Source organism: Cricetulus griseus (genome assembly GCF_003668045.3).
Source record: "Cricetulus griseus strain 17A/GY chromosome 1 unlocalized genomic scaffold, alternate assembly CriGri-PICRH-1.0 chr1_1, whole genome shotgun sequence".
Taxonomy (NCBI): Eukaryota; Metazoa; Chordata; class Mammalia; order Rodentia; family Cricetidae; genus Cricetulus; species Cricetulus griseus.
The window spans coordinates 210259547-210279102 of NW_023276807.1; the positions used below are offsets into that span (position 1 = coordinate 210259547).

Below are 19556 nucleotides of genomic sequence, written 5' to 3' on the forward strand. Positions count from 1 at the left end.
AAGCTTCTCTCTCTGGCCTACCTCCTCTCCAGCTGCCCTGCTCTTCTCCAGGCCTGCACATCAGGGCAGGGCACCCAGGCACTCATGTTAACGCACCAATCCTCAGGACAGGTCCTGTAACACACAGGCTGCAGGGAGGAGCCAGGAGGAAGAGAAGCTGAGGACTGAGGTATCGCTACATGCTGCAATGGGAAGCTATGAGGCCCAGGACGGCATCTCAGGACCAGAGACTTAGAATCAATCGCCTCAGAACTGACACTTTAGAGGCCATTAGGCCAAATTGCTCCCCAGTCCTTTCAAGTCCAGGTCCTGGAGCTCAGAGGCCATGGGACTCCTGTCAGGGAGTTTGGTGCCTCTACTTTAAGAAGGGGTGCCAGGACAGTTCTCTGGGCTATGGCCCCTGCAGGAAGGGACATTCCTACCAGTTGTCCCATGAGACTGCTCTTTTGCTTTCCCTTGCTCTTTCAACTCCCCATGCTTCCCTCCTCCTTTCCTGCATCTCCTCCAGGCCATCCTACCCTTAACGCAATTTCTCTCTTGACTTTTCCTCAACTCCTGTCATCCCTTCCTGTACACCCTTATGGGCAGCTTTCTTCCTTACACTCTGAATACACGGAACTGGCCCTGCATGGAACTTCTCATGTGCTATTCTGAATTAAATTAGCCCCAAGCACAACAGAAGCTTTTAGGGCAGTGGTTCTCCACCTTCCTAATGCTGTGACCCTTTAATACAGTCCCTCATGCTGTGGTGACCCCACAACCATAAAATTATTTTTGTTATTCCTTCATAACTGTAATTTTGCTAGTTACGAATCATAATGCTCTCAGGCTGCCCAAGGGGTCACAACCCACAGGCTGAGAACCACTGCTTTAGAGCAGGAGATCTCAGTAAAGCCAGGCCCCCCACCTTCATCATCCCAGTTACCCCAGTTCTGACCGTGATCTGGTTGGCACTGTCTGTGGAAGGGCCAGTTCTGTCCTCTGTCATTCCTGAAGCTGAGGGTGAGAGGAGAGGAGGTTAGAGAACTCCTTAATCCTCTCCCTCCTTGCATAGCCCCTTTGCTAACAGAGCCTTCAGGGTAGGAAGCTGACTTCAGAGAGTGGGGAATGGGTGAGAAACTCTGCAGTCAGCTGAGGCCTGGCAGGGGATGACTTCCGGGTTAGCCAGGGCTGGGTCTTCAAAGAGGGCAGGAAGCTGCCTGGGCTGACATGGCCTGGCTTTCCTTCCCCTTCCTCTGATCAGCTTTGCTCCTTCTGGGAAGGAGGCCTTTTGGGGTGCTTGGGCTTCTGAAGGGCCCCATGAACATCCTAGGATGCATAGTGAACTGGATGGGAAAAATGGGTCAGAGGCTCACCCAATTGTTCTGTCTTGTTCTGGGCATCTTTCTCAGAGGTGGGCAGCTTAGGTAAGGGGGTGTCAGCCTTCCCTGTGTGGGATGGAGAGAGAGTCAGCACAAGACGGTGGACACTGGGGAAGGAGGGAGGACACAGGGCAGAGGAAGCAGGACAAGCAGCCAGCTGGTGACGAAATGGATGAGTGACTCGGGAAGCAGGAAAGGATGAAAAGCCACCAGCAGAAACACAGGGTAAAAGTGAAAATTTCAGCAGTGGAACAGTAGAGTAGGGCAAGCCTAGCAGCCCATCCCTAGCAACAATCCCCACAATAGGACTGGACGAAACTTGGCCTCCTGGCCTGACTGCCCCTGAAAGGCGAAACCCCAAAAAATGTAGTGGAAGGGGCAATGCAAATGTTGAATGAAGCCGAGGCCGTAGTGAACAGGAGGCGATGGGCAAGGAGATTACCACTCAAGTAAGAATTGACAGATGTGTAGGAATTTATTTTCGGTGGCAGCCTAATTAAAGTGTTAAAAGTTCCTTAACTCCATTCAGCCTTGCGCCAGGATCGTTAGCTATTGATCTGGGCCCCTCCAGCACTTAACTCCAGCCAGCGTATTGGCAATTCAATTAGCACCAGTCAATGCTGCCTGTTCCTGGTTCCTGCTGCCCTGCCCTCGCCCTCGCCCACCGCTGGCCTCTCCAAAGCCCAGATGCCCATGCCCACCTCTGACAGCCCCTTCCAGGCTCTTCTCCTGCACCCTCTGGATCAATGGCGCCTGGCTGGCTGTTCCCGGCCTCTGCTGGTACAACCTCTGCTGCCTAAGGGGGTCTCTAAGCCCAGCCTTGGGGCTGAAGACCTCCTAGGAGACAGGAAGAGGCTGGGAAACTTGTTGGGGCCTCTTCCCATCCCTGTTGTCTTTGGAACATGCCCACAGTGCCCGTCTACTTCCAACAAGACTGGCCCGGCCTGAAATATGTTTTAGGTTTTTCTTTTTGCCTACCGCCCCGCACAACCAATAGAGCTGCTATCGGCCTACTCAGAATCACCGGGTCCCTCCTCCTCGCTGTCTTCCTGTCCTTTACTCAGCAAAATCTCTGCCATTCTCTCCCTTCCGCCAGTAGTCTCTTGCTCCCCTCCTTGCTGGGAAGCCACCCTGTCCCTGAAGCCCCATCCTGCTCTCTCATCCCTTCACCACACTTTCCTCCTTGCTCCTTCCTGTCACTTTGTTGTCCTCTCCCGGCACCTACTGCCTCCTGCCCAGCCTTTGTTCTCCTGCCCCTTTTCCTCACCAGGAGTTTGGAGCCGCCCATGGCTGAAGCTCAGGATACTCTGAAGAGCTGAGAGTCCTTCTTCAGCGGCTGGGCCATTTTGTAGCAGCTGCAGCCTCCTCTGGGCCTGGGCGTCACGGTGGGCAGGTGTACGTAGGTGTTGTAGCACGGCTAGGCGGGAGGGTGTGTCCCAGGCACACAACAGGCAGCGGTACAGCCCCAGGTCTGGCCCTGCCTCTGCTCCCTCCATTTCCAGGAGAAACTAGAACCATGGAAGAGGGGGCTCAGATGTAGAAGGGGACGTTCCCTCCTCACTGAACTCTCATTCCTGGCTAACCTCCGTCTCCCCTTCTACAGCCAGCTACATATCACTGTTTATTCTCTGAATGTCCTTCTCTTTCTCCTACCGACCCTGGGTTCCCGAGAGTGTGACTGCACGCTGCTTCTGTCCTCTTGAACGCCTGGGTAACATGATGGGCTGGACTGAGATGCACTCAGCCTACAGTCTACATGCCAGAGAAGCTGAATAAAGTCTGTTTCTCCAGGTCTGCCCAACGCTGTCACCCTGGTACAGACACAGCCCTGCCCTTCATGTCTGTCACCAGGGTTCCTCCACCACGTCTCTGCTCTGCACCTCCTTCCACCCTATTCCCTCTCCCTCTCCTGTCCCCTGCTGCCTGAACTTCACCTTATAGATCTGGCTGTTTTCTTCATGGGCTGACCCCCGGGCGTGCAGCTGCATCTTCTCCTTGCTGTTGGACTCGAAGTCACAGATGTTGCAGCGCAGGTGAAGGGGGGAGACAGAACCATAAGAAGCCCCATCCCCCAGGGGCAGTGGGGAAGGGGTGCCCATGGCTCCACCCCCCTCCCTAAGGTGGGCTGCGAGCTGGTACTTCTGAGTATGTTTGTCAGTCTTGAGGTGGAGCTGGAAGTTGGCCTTGAGCTGGGTGCCATAGCAGCATAGCTTGCAGCGGTGGGTGTCACCGGCCACTTCCTTCCATTCGGCCTCGGGGAGGCTCCGGCCTATGCTGCAGTGGTAAAGCAGCAGTTCCAGACTGTCTGTGCTGAAAGCCTGGCACACCAGGCAGCGGAACACCTTCAGTGGTGGGCTGTCATCTGGGGAAGGTGAAGAGCGCAGGCCATCGGATGAGGAGCCCAGGAGCTGACTTGGTGGCAGATGGGTCTCAGGGGAGAGACTGCCAGGGGCTAGGGGACAGAGACACATTAGTGACTAAGGAAGAAAGGACTGGGGCACTAATTAGAGAGAACCACATTTACCTAAGTGGGGAGCTGACCTTTGGGAGAAGGCAGGGACTACAATTTGGCTTGAGAAGGGAGCAGCTGCAGCAGAGCCAGGGAACTTACCAGGTGGGGGAAACTTTCGGGCAGGTGCTCCAAGGTGGTGAAAACCATTGAGAAGCAGCTGGGCTTCCAGGGGCTTGTCTGGCCTCAGCCCAGGCCCAGGCATAGGTGTCTGAGGCTGTCCTAGGGCCTGGGGCCCAAAGTACTGGAAGAGTTCAGGGGGGTTGGTGGGGGCAGTCCCTGGTGGGGGAGGAGGTCCTGGCCCCACCAGCCCTGGTGGCAGGCCGAGTGGCAGCCCCTGGTGCAACATTAGGACATTCTGCATGTGTTTCTCAGAGGTCATGTGGATACGCAGGTTTCGGGAGATGTTGGTTTCATAGCTGCACACCTTGCACTGCCAGGATGATTTGGTCTTGGGCTCTTTATCCCCTACAGAGGGGGGTGGGAGGGATGCCTCTGGGGGACTTCCCTGTCCACCAGGTCCTGCCTGGAAGCCCTGCAGGTTGGCCAGGTGCTTGTCGGACTGCATGTGGATGCTGAGGTTGCCTTTGGTGGTGGTAGAGTAGTTGCAGACATCGCAGCGGTAGGGCTTGTAGCCACAGTTGTAGCTCTCTCCACGAGCGAGGCGGGGGTGGGCACCCCCGGCACTACAGTAGCTGCAGTGGCTGTTGCTCTCAGGGTGCTTCTCACGCATGTGCACATCGAGGGTCTGCTGGTACTTGTAGTGCCAGTTGCACTTGGGACACTTGAGAGTCTTGCAGGAATTGCGAGAGTGTAGCAAGGACATGTGGCTGGATAGGCTGAGGCCCTGGAAGGCTGCAGGGGCTGGAGTGTAGTCATCAATCAGGCGACAGGGCTGGGGTGGGTCACTGGTGTCTTCAGGAGAGCCTACTGGAGCTGGGAGCGCGGCCACCTCCTTAGAGGTGGGTGAGCTTTGGTTGAGTGGGAGGCAGAGCCCTCCATCCTCTTCTTGCCCCTCAGGGAACCAGTCTGGCCCTGCCTCGCCTCTTGATCCTGGCGATTCTTTGGCTTGGGTTGGGCTGGGGTCCCAGGTGGCTAGGGCTGTGGGTGGGGATGGTGGGCTGAGGGCCATAACTTCTTCAGCGGGGAGAACAAGGGCCTGAATATCTGCCTCCAGGGGGCCATCCTCAGTCTGGGTTCCGTTGGTCTCCACGGTCACTGTGCTATCCTCAGGGACCTCAGGAGAAGGGCAAGCAAGGAGTTTTGGTTCCAGAAAGCTGAGGAAGGCCATGCCGCCATCATCACCCTCCTGAAGTACGGCTGGGCTGCCCAGCAGGCCCTGGTGGTGGGCAGGGGTCAGCTTCACTCCATGAGAATGTGTGTGACCTATAAAGGCCTTGAGCCTGCTGAAACCCAGGCGGCACAGAAGGCAGATCCAGAACAGTGCCCTGTGGTCTCCCCATCGGCTCCCCATGGGGCCATCTTTGGGATCTTCGGTTGGGTTTGGAACCAGCTGGTAGCTCCAGAAGGATCCATCCCTTCCCTCACAGGCGGCCAGAGATGGCGCTGAGGTATCATGGGACAAAATTTGGTCAGAAGAGCTAAAGCCTTGGGTTGGGTCAAAGCCATGTTGGATGTGAAGGGTAGTGAGGTGTGAGGAGGGGAAACGGGCAAGGAGGGGCAGGCTGGGCTCTTCCTTGATGCTTGCCTCATCCCAGGGGAAGCCCTTTGGTAACAAGAGTTCACTGCCACCCGGCAGGGACAACTTGGCCAGTAGGTAGGCTTTACCTCCAGCTGCAAAGAATAAGTGGTTACTTAGGTCCAAAGGAAGGATTTCCTTCTCCTCCTCCTCCTCCTTTTCCTCCCTGAGGTCCTTTGGTGGGATGTGACCACAGCCAGGCTCTTCTTGGGGATCTCCAATCTCCTTTGGTGGAACAAGGCCACAGCCTGACTCCAGAAGCTCTTCCCCTGGCTCTGAGGACCTTACACTTTCAGAGGTGGAGGAGGCATCAGGGGGATCTTTGGTGACAGGATCAGAGGTACTGGAGGAGGAGGTGTCTGGAGGTGGGGACGGAGCATCGTGCCCAGGGGGAGGAACAGTGCTGGAGGAAGAGGCTGAGTTAAGGGTAGCCATGGTAGACGGAGGACTGCAGAGGGTTCATTTCAGCGTGACAGCTGGTACCCTGCAGGGAAGCATGGAGAGAGCAGTGCCGTTAGATGTCAGGGTCCCCAGCAAGGCTGGATGTCTCAACTCTCTAGTCCTGTTGTGTTTCCCCGAACACCAGACTCAGGTGCTCTCATGCCAACTTGAAGCTTCACTTAGTCTAACAGGCCTAAAAATGAGTATATATAAAATTAGAATTCACTAGTGCTTTCTGAACTAGCTCTTGCAATCTCAAATCTAGTACCATTTATCCTTCTGCTTTGGTATGTCCCCGCCAACCCTCGTGCTCTGTGAATTTCCATAGCAAGCTCCAGGATGCATCAGACCCTGCACTTACAGTCTTCCTCACCAGCTCAAGCCACTGTTATCTTTCTGAGCTAATGCAACAGATGGGCTGCTCATTTCTACTCCTGCCTGCCTTCTGCAATCTAGTGTCTCTGTCTAACAAATGATCATTTCATTTTTAACCATAAAAACCATCAAATGGGCCGGGCGTTGGGGGCGTACGCCTTTAATCCCAGCACTCAGGAGGCAGAGGCAGGTGGATCTCTGTGAGTTCGATCTTGGCCAGCCTGGTCTCCAGAGCGAGTGCCAGGACAGGCTCCAAAGCTACACAGGGAAACCCTGTCTCGAAAAAACAAAAACAAAACCATCAAATGTTTTGCAAGGAAACCCTTTATCTGTCACCAATCAACTCACTCACAGTCTTACTTTCATCTGCATCCTCACCAACTTTCCACACTCTGTTTTAAAATACATTTTAGGTTATAATTTTTTTCCTCTCTTTTTTTTGGGGGGAGGGGTAAGGCTCTCATGTAACCCAGGCTGACCTTGAACTTCTGATTCTCTTACTTCTACCTCTGCTGGGATTACAGGTGTGTACCACCACACCCAGTCTATGCCATCTGTTTTAGTCCACTGGCCAGCTAGCCAGCTTTTTCACCCTTCTTTCTCCCCACCCTCTCCCTCTCTTTCTTGGTCTTTCCTGTCTCTCAAACAAGACAACTTCTTTCCTACTTGGGGTCCTTATCCAAGAACTTAGTCTGTCTGGGGACTCCCTGACATTCATGGCATCCTTCAGCAGACCTGCCCTCAGATTTTTCTCTGCCTAGTGAAAATTTTTTCCTGATTTCCTCATTTCCCTTCTAGAGGGTTAGTTCTATGAGAGACTTCAACTGCTGTCGATTTCTCTATGATTACACAGACACAGTCTAGCCTTACATTCAAGTTGCTGAGAATAAACTTGAATCCTCCTCCCTCTACCGCCCAAGTGCTGGGATTACAGGCATGTACCATCATGCTAATAAATATCTTTCAAATGAACGAGCCCTGGGGAAACCCCTTGGCTCTGGCTCCTAGTCAAAGGTCTTCTTGCTTTCCCTGGCACACATCTTTCTCCAGTGCATTCCTGATCCACACTGGTTGGGACACGCTGAGTCAGGAATTTCCTTGGCTGGTTGGAAGATAATAGCTCTTTTGTAGCTCTCTCCTCTCCAGATTGGAGATAAACATATTAGTAATAAGTTCTGGTAATCATGGTTCTAGCAGCCATTAAAGTATTTATAGCATGGTCTTGGTAACAGCTAGAGACATGTACTATCTCAGCTCATCTCACAGTGTTTGTGTTTAGAGATGAGGAAGCCAAGAAACACTTAAGGTTTAAATGTGCCACTGATAATAACCAGGCTCCAAAGTGGTGGGAACAGCTTAGTTGATAGAATGACACTCTAGCATGCGTGAAGTCCTGGGCTCAGTTCCCAGCTCTGCATCAATGGGGATAGGTTCATGGTTGTAATCCCAGTACTCTGGCAGTAGAGGCAGGAGGATCAGGACTCCTGGCTGCATAGTGAGTTCAAAACCAGTGCAGAATACATGAGACCCTGTCCCTGTCCCTCCCACCCCCCCCCAAAAAAAGAAGAAAAAATTATTTGGTGGTGTGTGTGTGTGTGTGTGTGTGTGTGTGTGTGTGTGTAGACATAAAACAGGCATAGTTAGTAGTCTCCAAAGAGCTAGGAATCAGGAATAGTGGATAAGGCCATTAAGGCTCCCACCTTGCTCAAAATTAGCATTATCAGTTCCCTAAGCGTCCACCTAACTCCTCTCCCACTGTCTGTATGATGAAATGTCTAATATTCAGGCCACACTGCTTCAAAGAAAGGGTGAGGGGATGGCCTCTTTCTCCTTGGGACATCTTTAACCCTCACTTCAATTCCCAGATTTAAGATGGGTTCTTGGTCCAGGTACCCCATAGCCTTCAAGACTATTCCCACTTCCCTCCTCCTCCTGGGAGTCCAGTTAGGTATGAGTTAGAACCTTCAAGGAATTCTTTCAGAACAGGATTAGTATGCTAATGAAATGCAAATAAGTACCTGGTGAAGGGCTGAAGAGAGAAATCAAAAGGGAAGTGAAGAAACAGGATGGGGCTGGGGTGGGGTGTAGATTTCTTTTCTCTTCCTTCCTTCCTTCCTTTTTTTTTTTTTTTTAAAGATTTTATTTATTTATTATGTATACAACATTCTGCTTCCATGTATATCTGCACACCAGAAGAGGGCACCAGATCTCATAAGGGATGGTTGTGAGCCACCATGTGGTTGCTGGGAATTGAACTCAGGACCTCTGGAAGAGCAGTCAGTGCTCTTAACCTCTGAGCCATCTCTCCCCCTCCCTCCCTCCCTCCCTCCCTCCCTCCCTCCCTCCCTCCCCCTCCCTTCCTCTTTCTTTCTTTCTTTCTTTCTTTCTTTCTTTCTTTCTTTCTTTCTTTCTTTCTCTTTCTTTTTTATTTTGTTTTTTTTTTTGAGACAGGGTTTCTCTGTGGCTTTGGAGGCTGTCCTGGAACTAGCTCTTGTAGACCAGACTGGTCTTGAACTCACAGAGATCCACCTGCCTCTGCCTCCTGAGTGCTGGGATTAAAGGCGTGCTCCACCACCCCCGTGGGGGTGTAGATTTCTAGTTGAGTGGATAGTAGAAGCAGTGGCGTTGTTGGAGAAAGGCATTCCTCCTGAGGGGGACAGAGGAAGGTAAGTCTGTTGGTTTGTGAGGGTTCAGTCATTTCCACAGGTTGGACCCCACCACGTTTTACTACCCGCCCTGAGAGGAGAGCTGAGGGTTGACATGGTGGGTGCTTTGTCCCACCTGGCTGGCAGCAGGATAGCCCCACTTACAAGTATTCGCTCCCTCTTGGCTCTCCTCACAATGCCACATCATAGTTCAGACCTTGGAGTAACTCCCAGGTCTTCTCTAAGGCTTAATTCTCCCGGCTTGAAAAGGGCACTGATTGCTAAGTAGAAATCAAAGGGCTCTCGGCTTTTGGCCAGCCTCTGGGTGAGACCCGCAGCAGCGTAGGGTAGGTCAGCTGGTGGCTGTTTAAAATTGCAAATCTCTCCCCTACCTTCCAGCCTACCCCTCCTCTTCAGGAAAATATTTCAATTGCAAATGTATCTGCCTCATACACCCCCTACCTATTTCCCTTGTCCCTTTCTCTTCAGTGTTTCTCCCACCGCACACTTTTTATTAGACTTTTGTGGTCAGGGTGCCCACCAACTTTTAACCCTCCCATTTCCCTCTCTTCCATCTCCTCTCTCTGAATCTCCAGGTCCCTTTTCTTTTTTTCTCCTTTACCCCCCTTCTTGCCTTTCACTGGATTTGACACCAAAGCCTCTAAAAGTCAGAGCCCACGTAACCTGGTGCCCTCGGGCCACGATTCGTGTTCACTCGGTCCCAGGGCCTTTGCTTCCCGCGGTTCCCGGCATCTCTTAAGGGCAGCTCTCCCGTGGGGCAAGTCTCACAGGAGGACCGACATTACCGCTCGGAAGGCACGGGAGAGAAGGCGGCTGGTGTTCTGGAGGTGGGGGGCAGTGGAGGAAAGGGCTGGGCCTCTGCAGAGCGGAGGGGCTGCGGAGCGGGCCGTGGCAGCAGTGTGATTAGAGCGGAGATTGATGGGAAGGGGCGCCACAGACGGCAGAGAGAGTCAATAAAACGAGAGGCTCACATTAGAGGCGACAGAGAGAGCTTTAAATTACAAGGCTGCTGCCACCACGGGGGGTGGAAGGAGGGAGCCCTGGAGCCAAGGGAGGGTGGAGAGTTCTGAGGGTGTAGTCGCCCCTAAAGATGGATCGCCAGCTCTACAAAGGCCCTCCATCTCGGGAGCTCCCTAGCCGCCTTCCATCTCCCCTCCCTCTCTAATGTTCCAGCCCTTCACCAGGGTGAGATGGAGAGGAAGGGGTGAGGGAAGGGTGTGGAGAAACAGGTCTTTTTTTTTTTTTTTTTCCCCTTCCTTCCAGGAATTGTCACCTCCCTTTCCACCTGGTTTTCCTGACTGCCTGTTCCTTGGGAAGGGAAGTGTGGAAATGCTTTCAAAGCGCGGCAGGAATCGCTGTCTCCCCCCACCCCCCCAACACACAAGGCAGTCATAATTACTGACTTAAAGAGGAAGGCAGGGGGACAGGAGCCGGGGCAGCAAGCCTCACGTTAGGACCTAGGGAGCGGAGGTGAGAGCAGGAGGCAGAAACAGAAAGGCTTAGGTTTGAAGTTTCGGAGAACAAGTGGAAGAGCTTTAAGGCAAGCTCTGAGACCTTGCAAGGCGGGAGACACACCCAGCGAATAACTAGTGCCGTGGGTGGGGGAGCGGCAGAGTCCTGAAACGCAGTCAAACGAGACTCAACCCTCACTGACAGGTCAGGGAGCCCAGGCTGGCCCACAGAATAGGGTGGGACTAGGAGGAAAAGAAACACCACCGCTCCCTAGTGGTCACAGAGGGAACATCACCAAGCCCCAGATTCCCCTCTAAAAAGTACAGGCAAAGCCTGCCCCTCTCCATCTCCTTAGGCTCAGTAAAGGACAAAAGGTTTTGTGGCAAAGTCTGTCAGAGCAGCTTTACATTTACTTAAAATCTGCATACAATGATTTTCACGTCAGCTTTCCAAACATTTTTGCCTTTAGCCAGACATCCCTTAGAGTCAATTCATGATCTCTCCCCCCCAACCCCCCCCCCCCCCCCCCGTGTGTGTGGTGTGTGTGTAGGCAGGGTCTTTTTTAGCCCCAGCTGGCTACTTGTGTGTGGTGCTGGAAGCTGTACACACTAGGCAACAGCTCTAGTACTGAGATACTCCCAGCCCCGAGCTTTGTATCCTAAGGTGAGATCCATGGGCTGAGATCCATGCTGACCAAGATCATGCTGGCTCCACCACTCGCTAGCTGTCAACTTGCTAAGTCACTTATCAGACTATTTCCTTGCGTGGAAAAACTTGGGAGTGATGCCATGAGGACCACAAAAGGCAATCTAAAAGGTACATGGCCTGGGTGTCAATGAGGTCCATTCTTTACCCTCTGTGGTGTGGTGGCTGTCTCCTCCCCTGGGACAGGCAGAGCACAGTGTCTGAGAGAAGGCTGACAACCCTCCTGCTTTGTCTCCTGAAAGGGCTGATAGGTTGCAGGGATCAAAGCCTGGCTCCCAGCCTCACACTTCACTTCTTTCCTTCCTTCCTTTCTTATTTTTTGAGACATGATCTTGCTCTAAAGCACAGGCTGGCAGTGGACTGACTACCCATGATCCTTCTGCCTCAGCTTCCCAAGTGGGATTACAGGCCTGGGTGACCATACTTGGCTGGCAGAGTTAAGTCTTACTTGGCCTTTGTTTATTATGGTGGAGCCCTGCATGTGCTAGGTGAGGGCATGCACATAGCTCTTACTTGGCTGCTGGGTCTTGAGCTGCTCATTACCTCAGAACCAGAAGGGGAAGCTTTCCTGAGCTCACCCTCAGGCTAGGTGAAGCAGCTAGGTCCCAACTATTACAGCCACACCCAGCATTTGTTTTTTAATAGACTCCTTTATTTTTGTGGTTGTAGGCCCTGAATCTAGGCCTCAAGAGGTAAGCACTCTCCCCAAGCTGCATATGCAGACCTTTTTACTTTGGGAATTGGGTCCTCTGCAAGAACAGTAAGTGCTCTCAACTGCCTCCCCCTTTTTTTCTGAAATGTGGTCTCAGCATGTAGCCCTCGAACTCTCTCTGAAGACCAGGCTGCCCCTGAACTCACAGTGAGTCCTTCTGCCTTGCAGCCCAGTACTAGGATTAAAGATGTCTGTTATCACGCCCAATCAGCTCCCCTTGATTTCATTATTATTTTTGAGAGAAAACTGTAACCTAAAAATATTTTTTATCTACTGTGTGTGTGACATATCCAATGTGGGTCGACAGGTGCCTTTATGCACTGAACCATACTACTTCCTGACCCTTTTTATTTTCTGAGATATAATCTAAGTTGCTCAGGGTGGCCTTGAACTCACTCTGTAGCCCAGGCAAGCCCAAAACTTGTGCTTCTCCCAAGTACGGAGATCACAGGCCTGTGCCATGCAAGGCCCAGATTCCCTCACATTTAGAAAGACAGTTTCTCTCTCTCTAACCCTTACCTGGAATTTAAAAGGAAAATTACAATGTACTATTCCACCTTCCATTTTGATTCCACCTATCTTTCCTACTGATCAATCTATCCTCATGAATATTTAAAAAGTGCTTACTTTGTGTAAGGTTAATTTTTTTCCAAAAGAGAGGGAAAAAGTGAGTACCGAGGAAAGTAAAATAAGCAAGCAGAAGAGATGCTACAGAGGACAGACAAAGACAGTTCAGGCTGAGAAAGAAGAGGCAGAATTGGAGGTGAGGCTGCATCTTGATTTGCATATGTAAATAACGCATCTCTTCCAGAGTGGGTGGTGGGCTGTCCCTAGTGAGAGGAAGGCTACTAGGAAGCTATTTTACACCTTGCAAGCTGCTTAAGGTGGGCTTGAGGGAACCCAGTGAGATGTGAGGAGGAAAAGGGGAGATTTAGAGAAAGGTGGAGGTGGGTGGGAGGGGGACAGGCATGAAAGGGAAGCTGTGGGTTGAAGCAACACACATTAACATGTACGGGAACTTTGGGGGTGTGTTCACCTAGTAAGGACGGTATCTAGCAGAAGAGCATATTAACTGGGTATTTCCCTTGCTGATTCAGATGTTAGATGTCCTAGGACATTAGCATAGGGCTGCTCTGGTGAACAGGTCTGTATGACCATTTTTAAAAAACTATTTGTTTATGCATATGTGTATGTCTGTGTGTGTGTGTGTGTGTGTGTGTGTGTGTGTCTGTGTGTGTCTGTGTGTGTCTGTGTGTGTCTGTGTGTGTGTGTGTGTGCTGGAGCAAGCCAGAGGGAAGGTATCAGTTCCCCTGGGTGCTGAAGATTGAGGCGGTTGACAGCCGCCCAATGCAGGTACTAGGAGCTGAACCCTGAAAGAACAGCAATACTATCAACTTATGAGCCATCTCTCAACTCCTGTGTGTGCGCTGGAGCCACTCAGAGGGGCAGATATTCCACATGACTCAGGCCTGGATGGCTACAGGAAGCCAGCTTGGAACCATTTCGAAAAAGCACTTAGAAGTCAAGGGGCAGAGGCCAGTGCCCTTAAATTCACTCACCATCCTACTTGATCCAGGCTTAGGGTATCTCTGGAAGATTCTTTCAGTTTGGAAGAATACCACTGTGAGGTCTGTTTAAGTTTTTCTGGTTCTTCATTTTGATGTGCGCTTGTGTGATGTAATTATGTCATTTGAATATTACTGTAACAGCCTTGCCTATAATCCCAGCTACTCAAAAGACTGAGGCAGGAAGATCATAAGTTTGAGCCTGTCTGGGCTCAAATTCTGGGACCCTGTCTCAAAATAAAAAATTGCCAAGCAAAAGGCCGGCAGTGGTGGTTCACGCCAGGTGTGAGTTAGAGGCCAGCCTGGTCTACAAAGCTACACAGAGAAACCCTGTTTTGAAAAACAAACAAACAAACAAACAAACAAACAAACAAATTGCCAAGCATGGTGGTGTATACATATAATCCCAGCACTCAGGAGTTAGGAACAAAGGGACCAGGAGTTCAAGGCCAGCCTTGGCTACACAGAGTTACATAGAAGCCTAGCTCAAAACACCAAAAATAAACACATAAATAAAAAAGAAAAGTAGAAAAAGGCACACACATACACACATCTCAATGGTAAAGCATGTCTGAGGCCCTGGTTCAATCTCAACTACTACCAAACAAACAAACAAATATATAATTAAATCACATTACAACAGCTACTATAGTTTGAATATTCTAAAAATCCAAAGTATGGGGAGGGTGTATACAGTAGTAGAGTACTTGCCTTATATGTGCATTGGGCCTTGGGTTAACACTGAATGACATCAACAAATCAAACCCTCCTGGGCTTGGTGGCCATGCTTATAATCCTAACATTCGGGAGACTGAGACAGTAGGACTGCCATGAATTGAGGACAGCCTGAGTTATACAGTGAGTTTAGGCCTAGCCTAGTGTCATTTATAAGAAACACACAAATAAAAAACCAAAAGAGGAAATCCGAAATGTTTTAAAATTAGTTTTTGAAGCCGGGCGTTGGTGGCACACGCCTTTAATCCCAGCACTCGGGAGGCAGAGGCAGGCGGATCTCTGTGAGTTTGAGGCCAGCCTGGTCTCCAGAGCGAGTGCCAGGATAGGCTCCAAAGCTACACAGAGAAACCCTGTCTCGAAAAACAAAAAAAAAAAAAAAAAAAAAAAAAGAATTTGGGCTGGAGAGATGGCTCAGAGATTATGAGCACTGACTGGTCTTCCAGAGGTCCTGAGTTCAATTCCCAGCAACCACATGGTGGCTCACAGTCATCTATAATGAGATCTGGCATGAACAGTGTACATGTAATAAATAAATAAATAAATACATTAAAAAAATTAGTTTTTGAGCAGTAATGTGATACACCTATACTATGTATATGAGTCATAGACATAACACAGGCACATGCAAATACTGTGGAAAACTTCCCTCTTCCTCTGGGGGCTGGGGAGACTGCTGTCCTTGCATAGCCACTTCAATCCTCTGTACCTAGCTCCAGGGGCTCCAATACAAGCATCCATACCCATGTGCACACAGGCATATAGATCACTGTGAGTTCAGTGATGGCCTGGTTTAGACCAGCCAGGGCTACTTAAGTGAGACCCTATCTCAAAACAAAACAACAACAACAACAACAACAACAAAAAACCTTCCAAAACTTAAAAAGCAAAATTTCCCTTTGGCTAATGTTAGGCAGCTCACAGGCAATGGCAGGCTTGCAGGCCTCTGAAGATGAACTCCACCTCCCGTTTCCTTATGCAAAGGTGGAGGTATCAGAACTTTGTGAAGGGACAAATGTTCAGAGGAAAGGAATCTGGGTTCTTCCTCTGGCCCTGGGTGGAGATGAGACATTCTGATTTGCCTTAAATATTAACATCGCATGCTCTTGCCCTCTCCCCTAACAGTTAATTCAACTTAGCCTGTCAATAGCTTGGCCAGGATACCAGCTGTTAGGAAAGCTGATTCCCCTGAAGACAAGCTAAGGAAATGGGAGAAGTAACTACCCCTCCCTTCCATGAGCTACTGTACTATACTTGTGAGTCCCAGAAGCCCCTTCTTTAATGCAGTTGTTTGCAGATGTCAGCTGCTGAGCCTGCCTGCATTCCTGAGTGCTGGCTCAAAAGTCTAACTTTTCCTTTTGATTTCTTCTTGGACACCTGCCAACATCCTAAGCACGCTTGCTCTAACTCTCTGGGCCAACATCCTAAGCACGCTTGCTCTAACTCTCTGGGCTTTCCCGCTGTTTTCTCTCAAGTCCTCCAACATCCACAGTTGCTTGCAGACCTGTAGCTGATCTAATGGTATGACTTGCTCTTCTTCTTTTCCATCTCCTTTTCTTAAAACTACCCAGATTGCCTGACCTGTCATTTTAATGAAATAGCCTCAAGCTTCCTTTTAAGACCATTTTGGTATATATATATATATATAATTTGGGTTTGTTTTTTTTCGAGACAGGGTTTCTCTGTGTAACAGCCTGGCTGTCTTGGAACTCACTTTGTACACCAGGCTGGCCTCATACAGAGATCCTCCTGCCTCTGCTTCCAGAGTGCCAGGATTAAAGTATGTGCCACCACTGCCCAGCTTAATTTTTCTTCCCCCAAAGACAGAATCTCATTGAATAGCTTGGTTTGGTTGACCTAGAACTCTGAATGTAGATCAGGCTGACCTTGAACTCATGGAGATCCAACCTGCCTATGCCTCCTGAGGGCTGTGATTAAAAGGCCTGTGCCAACACGTGGTGGAACAGCTTTGCTCTCAAATTCTTCTATTAGTGACACCAAGAATTCATAAAAGGGAACAACCTCAACTCCCCAGCAACACTATATGTTTAAAAGATATATATATATATATATATATATATATATATATATATATATATGAAACATGAGTTTCATGTTTAGACTTCGGTTCTCTAAGATATCTCATGTGTGTGCTGTCTCCGTCTCTCTCAAATTGAGAAGAGATATTCCACCTGTAGCTGTAGTAATTACAATAGCCCTTTAACGTAGTGTCTGGTATATGGCAGACAAGCATACAACCATGAGACACATTCCTTGTCACAATAGCCAACATCTTTAAACATTTGCACTGTGTGGCACCCCTGGCAAGTATCACAACACTCTACTACTGTCTGACAGCAGCACACACACTCCTTCATCCCAGTCTACAATCATGGAAACAAACTGAGAGGAGTTCAATAATTTTTGAAGTCTCTTTTAGAAAGCAGAATCATGGGCCAGCAAGATGGCTCAGTGGGTAATGGCACTTGCTGTCAAGCCTGATGGCCTGAGTTTGATACTTGGGCCCCACATGGTGAAAAGAGACAATAGATGATTTGTGTGTGTGTGTGTGTGTGTGTGTGTGTGTGTGTGTGTGTGTGTGTGTGTGTGTATTAAAGGAAGTAGCCAGCATGGTTGCACATACCTTTAGTCCTGGCATCCTATCACCAGGGAGGCGTATCACTGTGAGTTTGAAGCTAGCCAGAGTTAGTGAGGTTCTGATTCAATGATGATGATATAATAAAGTAGGATGTGCTTGGACCTTGGGTGGCCCAGCCACAGGGCATCTGCTCTTGGCTAGCATGCAGTTCAAAGAGGACTTTTTTGTTTGTTTTCCTCTGTGTAACAGCCCTAGCTGTCCTGGAACTCACTCTGTAGACCAGGCTGGCCTCGAACTCACAGAGATCTACCTGTCTCTGCCTCCAGAATGCTGGGATCAAGAACGTGGGCTGCCACCACCACTGGCTTGAAGAGGCCTTTTTGAATTGTTACACTGCCCTTGTGTGTGTGCTGTTGCTCCTTTTTGAGCTTAAAGGTGCAAGAAGGTTGTCCTGTCTGTTCGAGAAGTTGGGGTCTAGGTAGGGCCATTTGAATGATGTGTATTTATGTCTCTAAGTTCAGAGTTGGAAAGATGGCTCAGCAGATGGCTAGCTGTGGTACAAGCTAGACAGCCTGGGTTTGATCCTAAGAACCTACATAAAGATGGAAGGAGGGAACTGACTCCACAAAGTTGACCTCTGACCTCCATATACACTAACAAAAAAAAAAATTTACAAGTTAAAAGTCATGAACTCCATCAAGCAGAATGATGTTACTAAAAAAGAAGAAGAAGAAGAAAAAGAAAAAGACTTGGGCCTGGAGGTATAGGACTATCAATAACCTATCACCAAAAGAAAACCCAAAACTCACAACTTTGTAGTCAGTCAGACCTATTCTGTGTGGCTTAAAGCCTCAGTTCAGGTCTTTTCACAGGTGATAAAGAATGGCAAGTAGTATGTCATATAGTTTTGTCCCCCTTGGATGTGATCAGTCAATAAAGTAACTATCACTTTCTATTCACACGTCTTATTTCCTGATGGAGGGTGTCTGAAATGATTGCTCTTTGTGTTGTGTGTGTGTGTGTGTGTGTGTGTGTGTGTGTGGCGGGTGGAGTAGGTGCCTATTGGAGCACCTCTTTGGGGGCTAGTGAATGTGCTCACCTCAGGCAGGCATGCCCTAAAGGCCTGAGGCTTACACCTATGTTGGCCCTAGCTTTCCATTCTGCATCATGTGGTTTGCTGCTGTGTGCCTGCAAATGCTTGGTGGCTGGCTGGAGGCTGGCGGCTGGCGCAGGGTGTTTGGGGTGGTGGTAATTACTAGGATGGCCCGGCCCTAATGAGTGTGATCTCGTTACACTCTTGCTGCTTCTAATGGAGCTAACCTCATTTCACAGCCATTAGAGATGGAGATGAGGCCCCGCCCACAGGCCCCACCAGCTGCAGCTTTCACAGCTTTGGCCACGTTCTTCCCTCCTGCTCGCCATTACAGTTCACCTCTCCTGTCAACCCCTCTTTTCCTTGTCTTCCTTCTGGGCCCCATTGTTCTTTCCTATGTCCATCTCTCTCCTCTTTTCTTAGGTTTCTCTCCTGTCTGCATCTCTGGGTTGCTTACTTCCATCCACTGCCTTCCACACGGTGTCTGCCCTCTGTCCTTCACATTTCCTTCTCTCTGTCCTCTCTGGCACCCTTCCCCTGCCCTTCACCTCTGCTGTCCTCCTCCTCCCCCACACTGCCCTGTCTGGCCAGAGGACAAATCTCCCGGGAAACCAGCAAAGACAAACAAAAAGCAGTGACTTCATTATGTTGGTTAATTTGCCACTTCAGTTCCTCCCATAAGGGTCATAAGCAGCATGGCTTGAACTCAGGACTGACCTGGAGCTGAGTTAAGACCTTGATGGCTTCACACGTGACCACTCACCCTCCCTCCTCTGGGGCTGTCTCCCTTGGACTAGACGGGTAGGGAAGGGTTCAGACTACCCCACCCTCCTCCTCTGGGGTTCTTTCTCTGTCCGCACAATCCTCCCTCCTTTTTCATTTACATTGTGGGACTCCTCCCATGTCAAAGTCACTTCTTCCATCTCTGTCCCACCCTTCTTCTGTAAGAGCCTGGGGCCGGCCTCAAACTCCCTATGCAGCAGAAGATCACCTCCAACTCTCAGTTCTGCTTCCACTTGCCAGTGCTGAGATGACAGGCAGGAATGCACCACCATGCCTGACTGTCCAGCACCTTCTTTTCCTTACCTGCTCCTTTCTCTCCTTTCTATCCAGTGCACTTCAGCCCCTAAAGCACTGGATACATCTCTGGGGTTTTAGGAGCCACATGGTCTGAAGAAGCAGAGGTGGAAGAAGAGTGCCCGTGGCCTGAGAAGGCCAGTTTTCCAAACATGGGATGAGGTAGCAAAGGAGGAAAGAGGCTTGGGGGAGAAGGGTGGAGACTGGAGGAGTGGATTGGATGTAAGGGGCAGAGGACCTTTGGCTTGTATAGCCAACAAACAAGGGATGACATTTTTGAGTATAGAAAGGAATTTACTCCATGTTTCCCCTCTGAGGAAACAATCCAGTCCTTGGCCTTCTTTCATTAAGAAGCCAGGTGACGGGCAACGGACTGTTGACCTTTCAAACAAACCCAGTCCCAAAGGGAGACAGTGAGGGTAGTTAGCTGGGACTGGAGGATGCATTCGGGAAATGTCTACACGTAAACTAAAAAGTTATGGCCCACACCCATCCTGCCCCATCAGCTTGACACTTCAGCATGCTACAGGCCCTATATGCACACTCCCTGAGTACTATGGTCTCCAAATG

At 50.0% G+C, this 19556-nt stretch overlaps 1 protein-coding gene across 1 annotated transcript in view; it reads right to left on the bottom strand.

Moving 5' to 3' along the window:
• The window catches only part of Zfhx2 (zinc finger homeobox 2), a 34656-nt gene that overhangs the window by 9195 nt on the left and 5905 nt on the right, over positions 1–19556 (bottom strand). Inside the window, exons 2-6 of the mRNA XM_027390582.2 lie at positions 3973–6053; positions 3296–3813; positions 2629–2869; positions 1356–1427; positions 938–996 (exon numbers count right to left, since the gene is read on the bottom strand). Coding sequence (XP_027246383.1) covers positions 938–996; positions 1356–1427; positions 2629–2869; positions 3296–3813; positions 3973–6004 — 2922 coding nt within the window. The 5' untranslated portion in view covers positions 6005–6053. The remainder of the gene's footprint in view (positions 1–937; positions 997–1355; positions 1428–2628; positions 2870–3295; positions 3814–3972; positions 6054–19556) is intronic.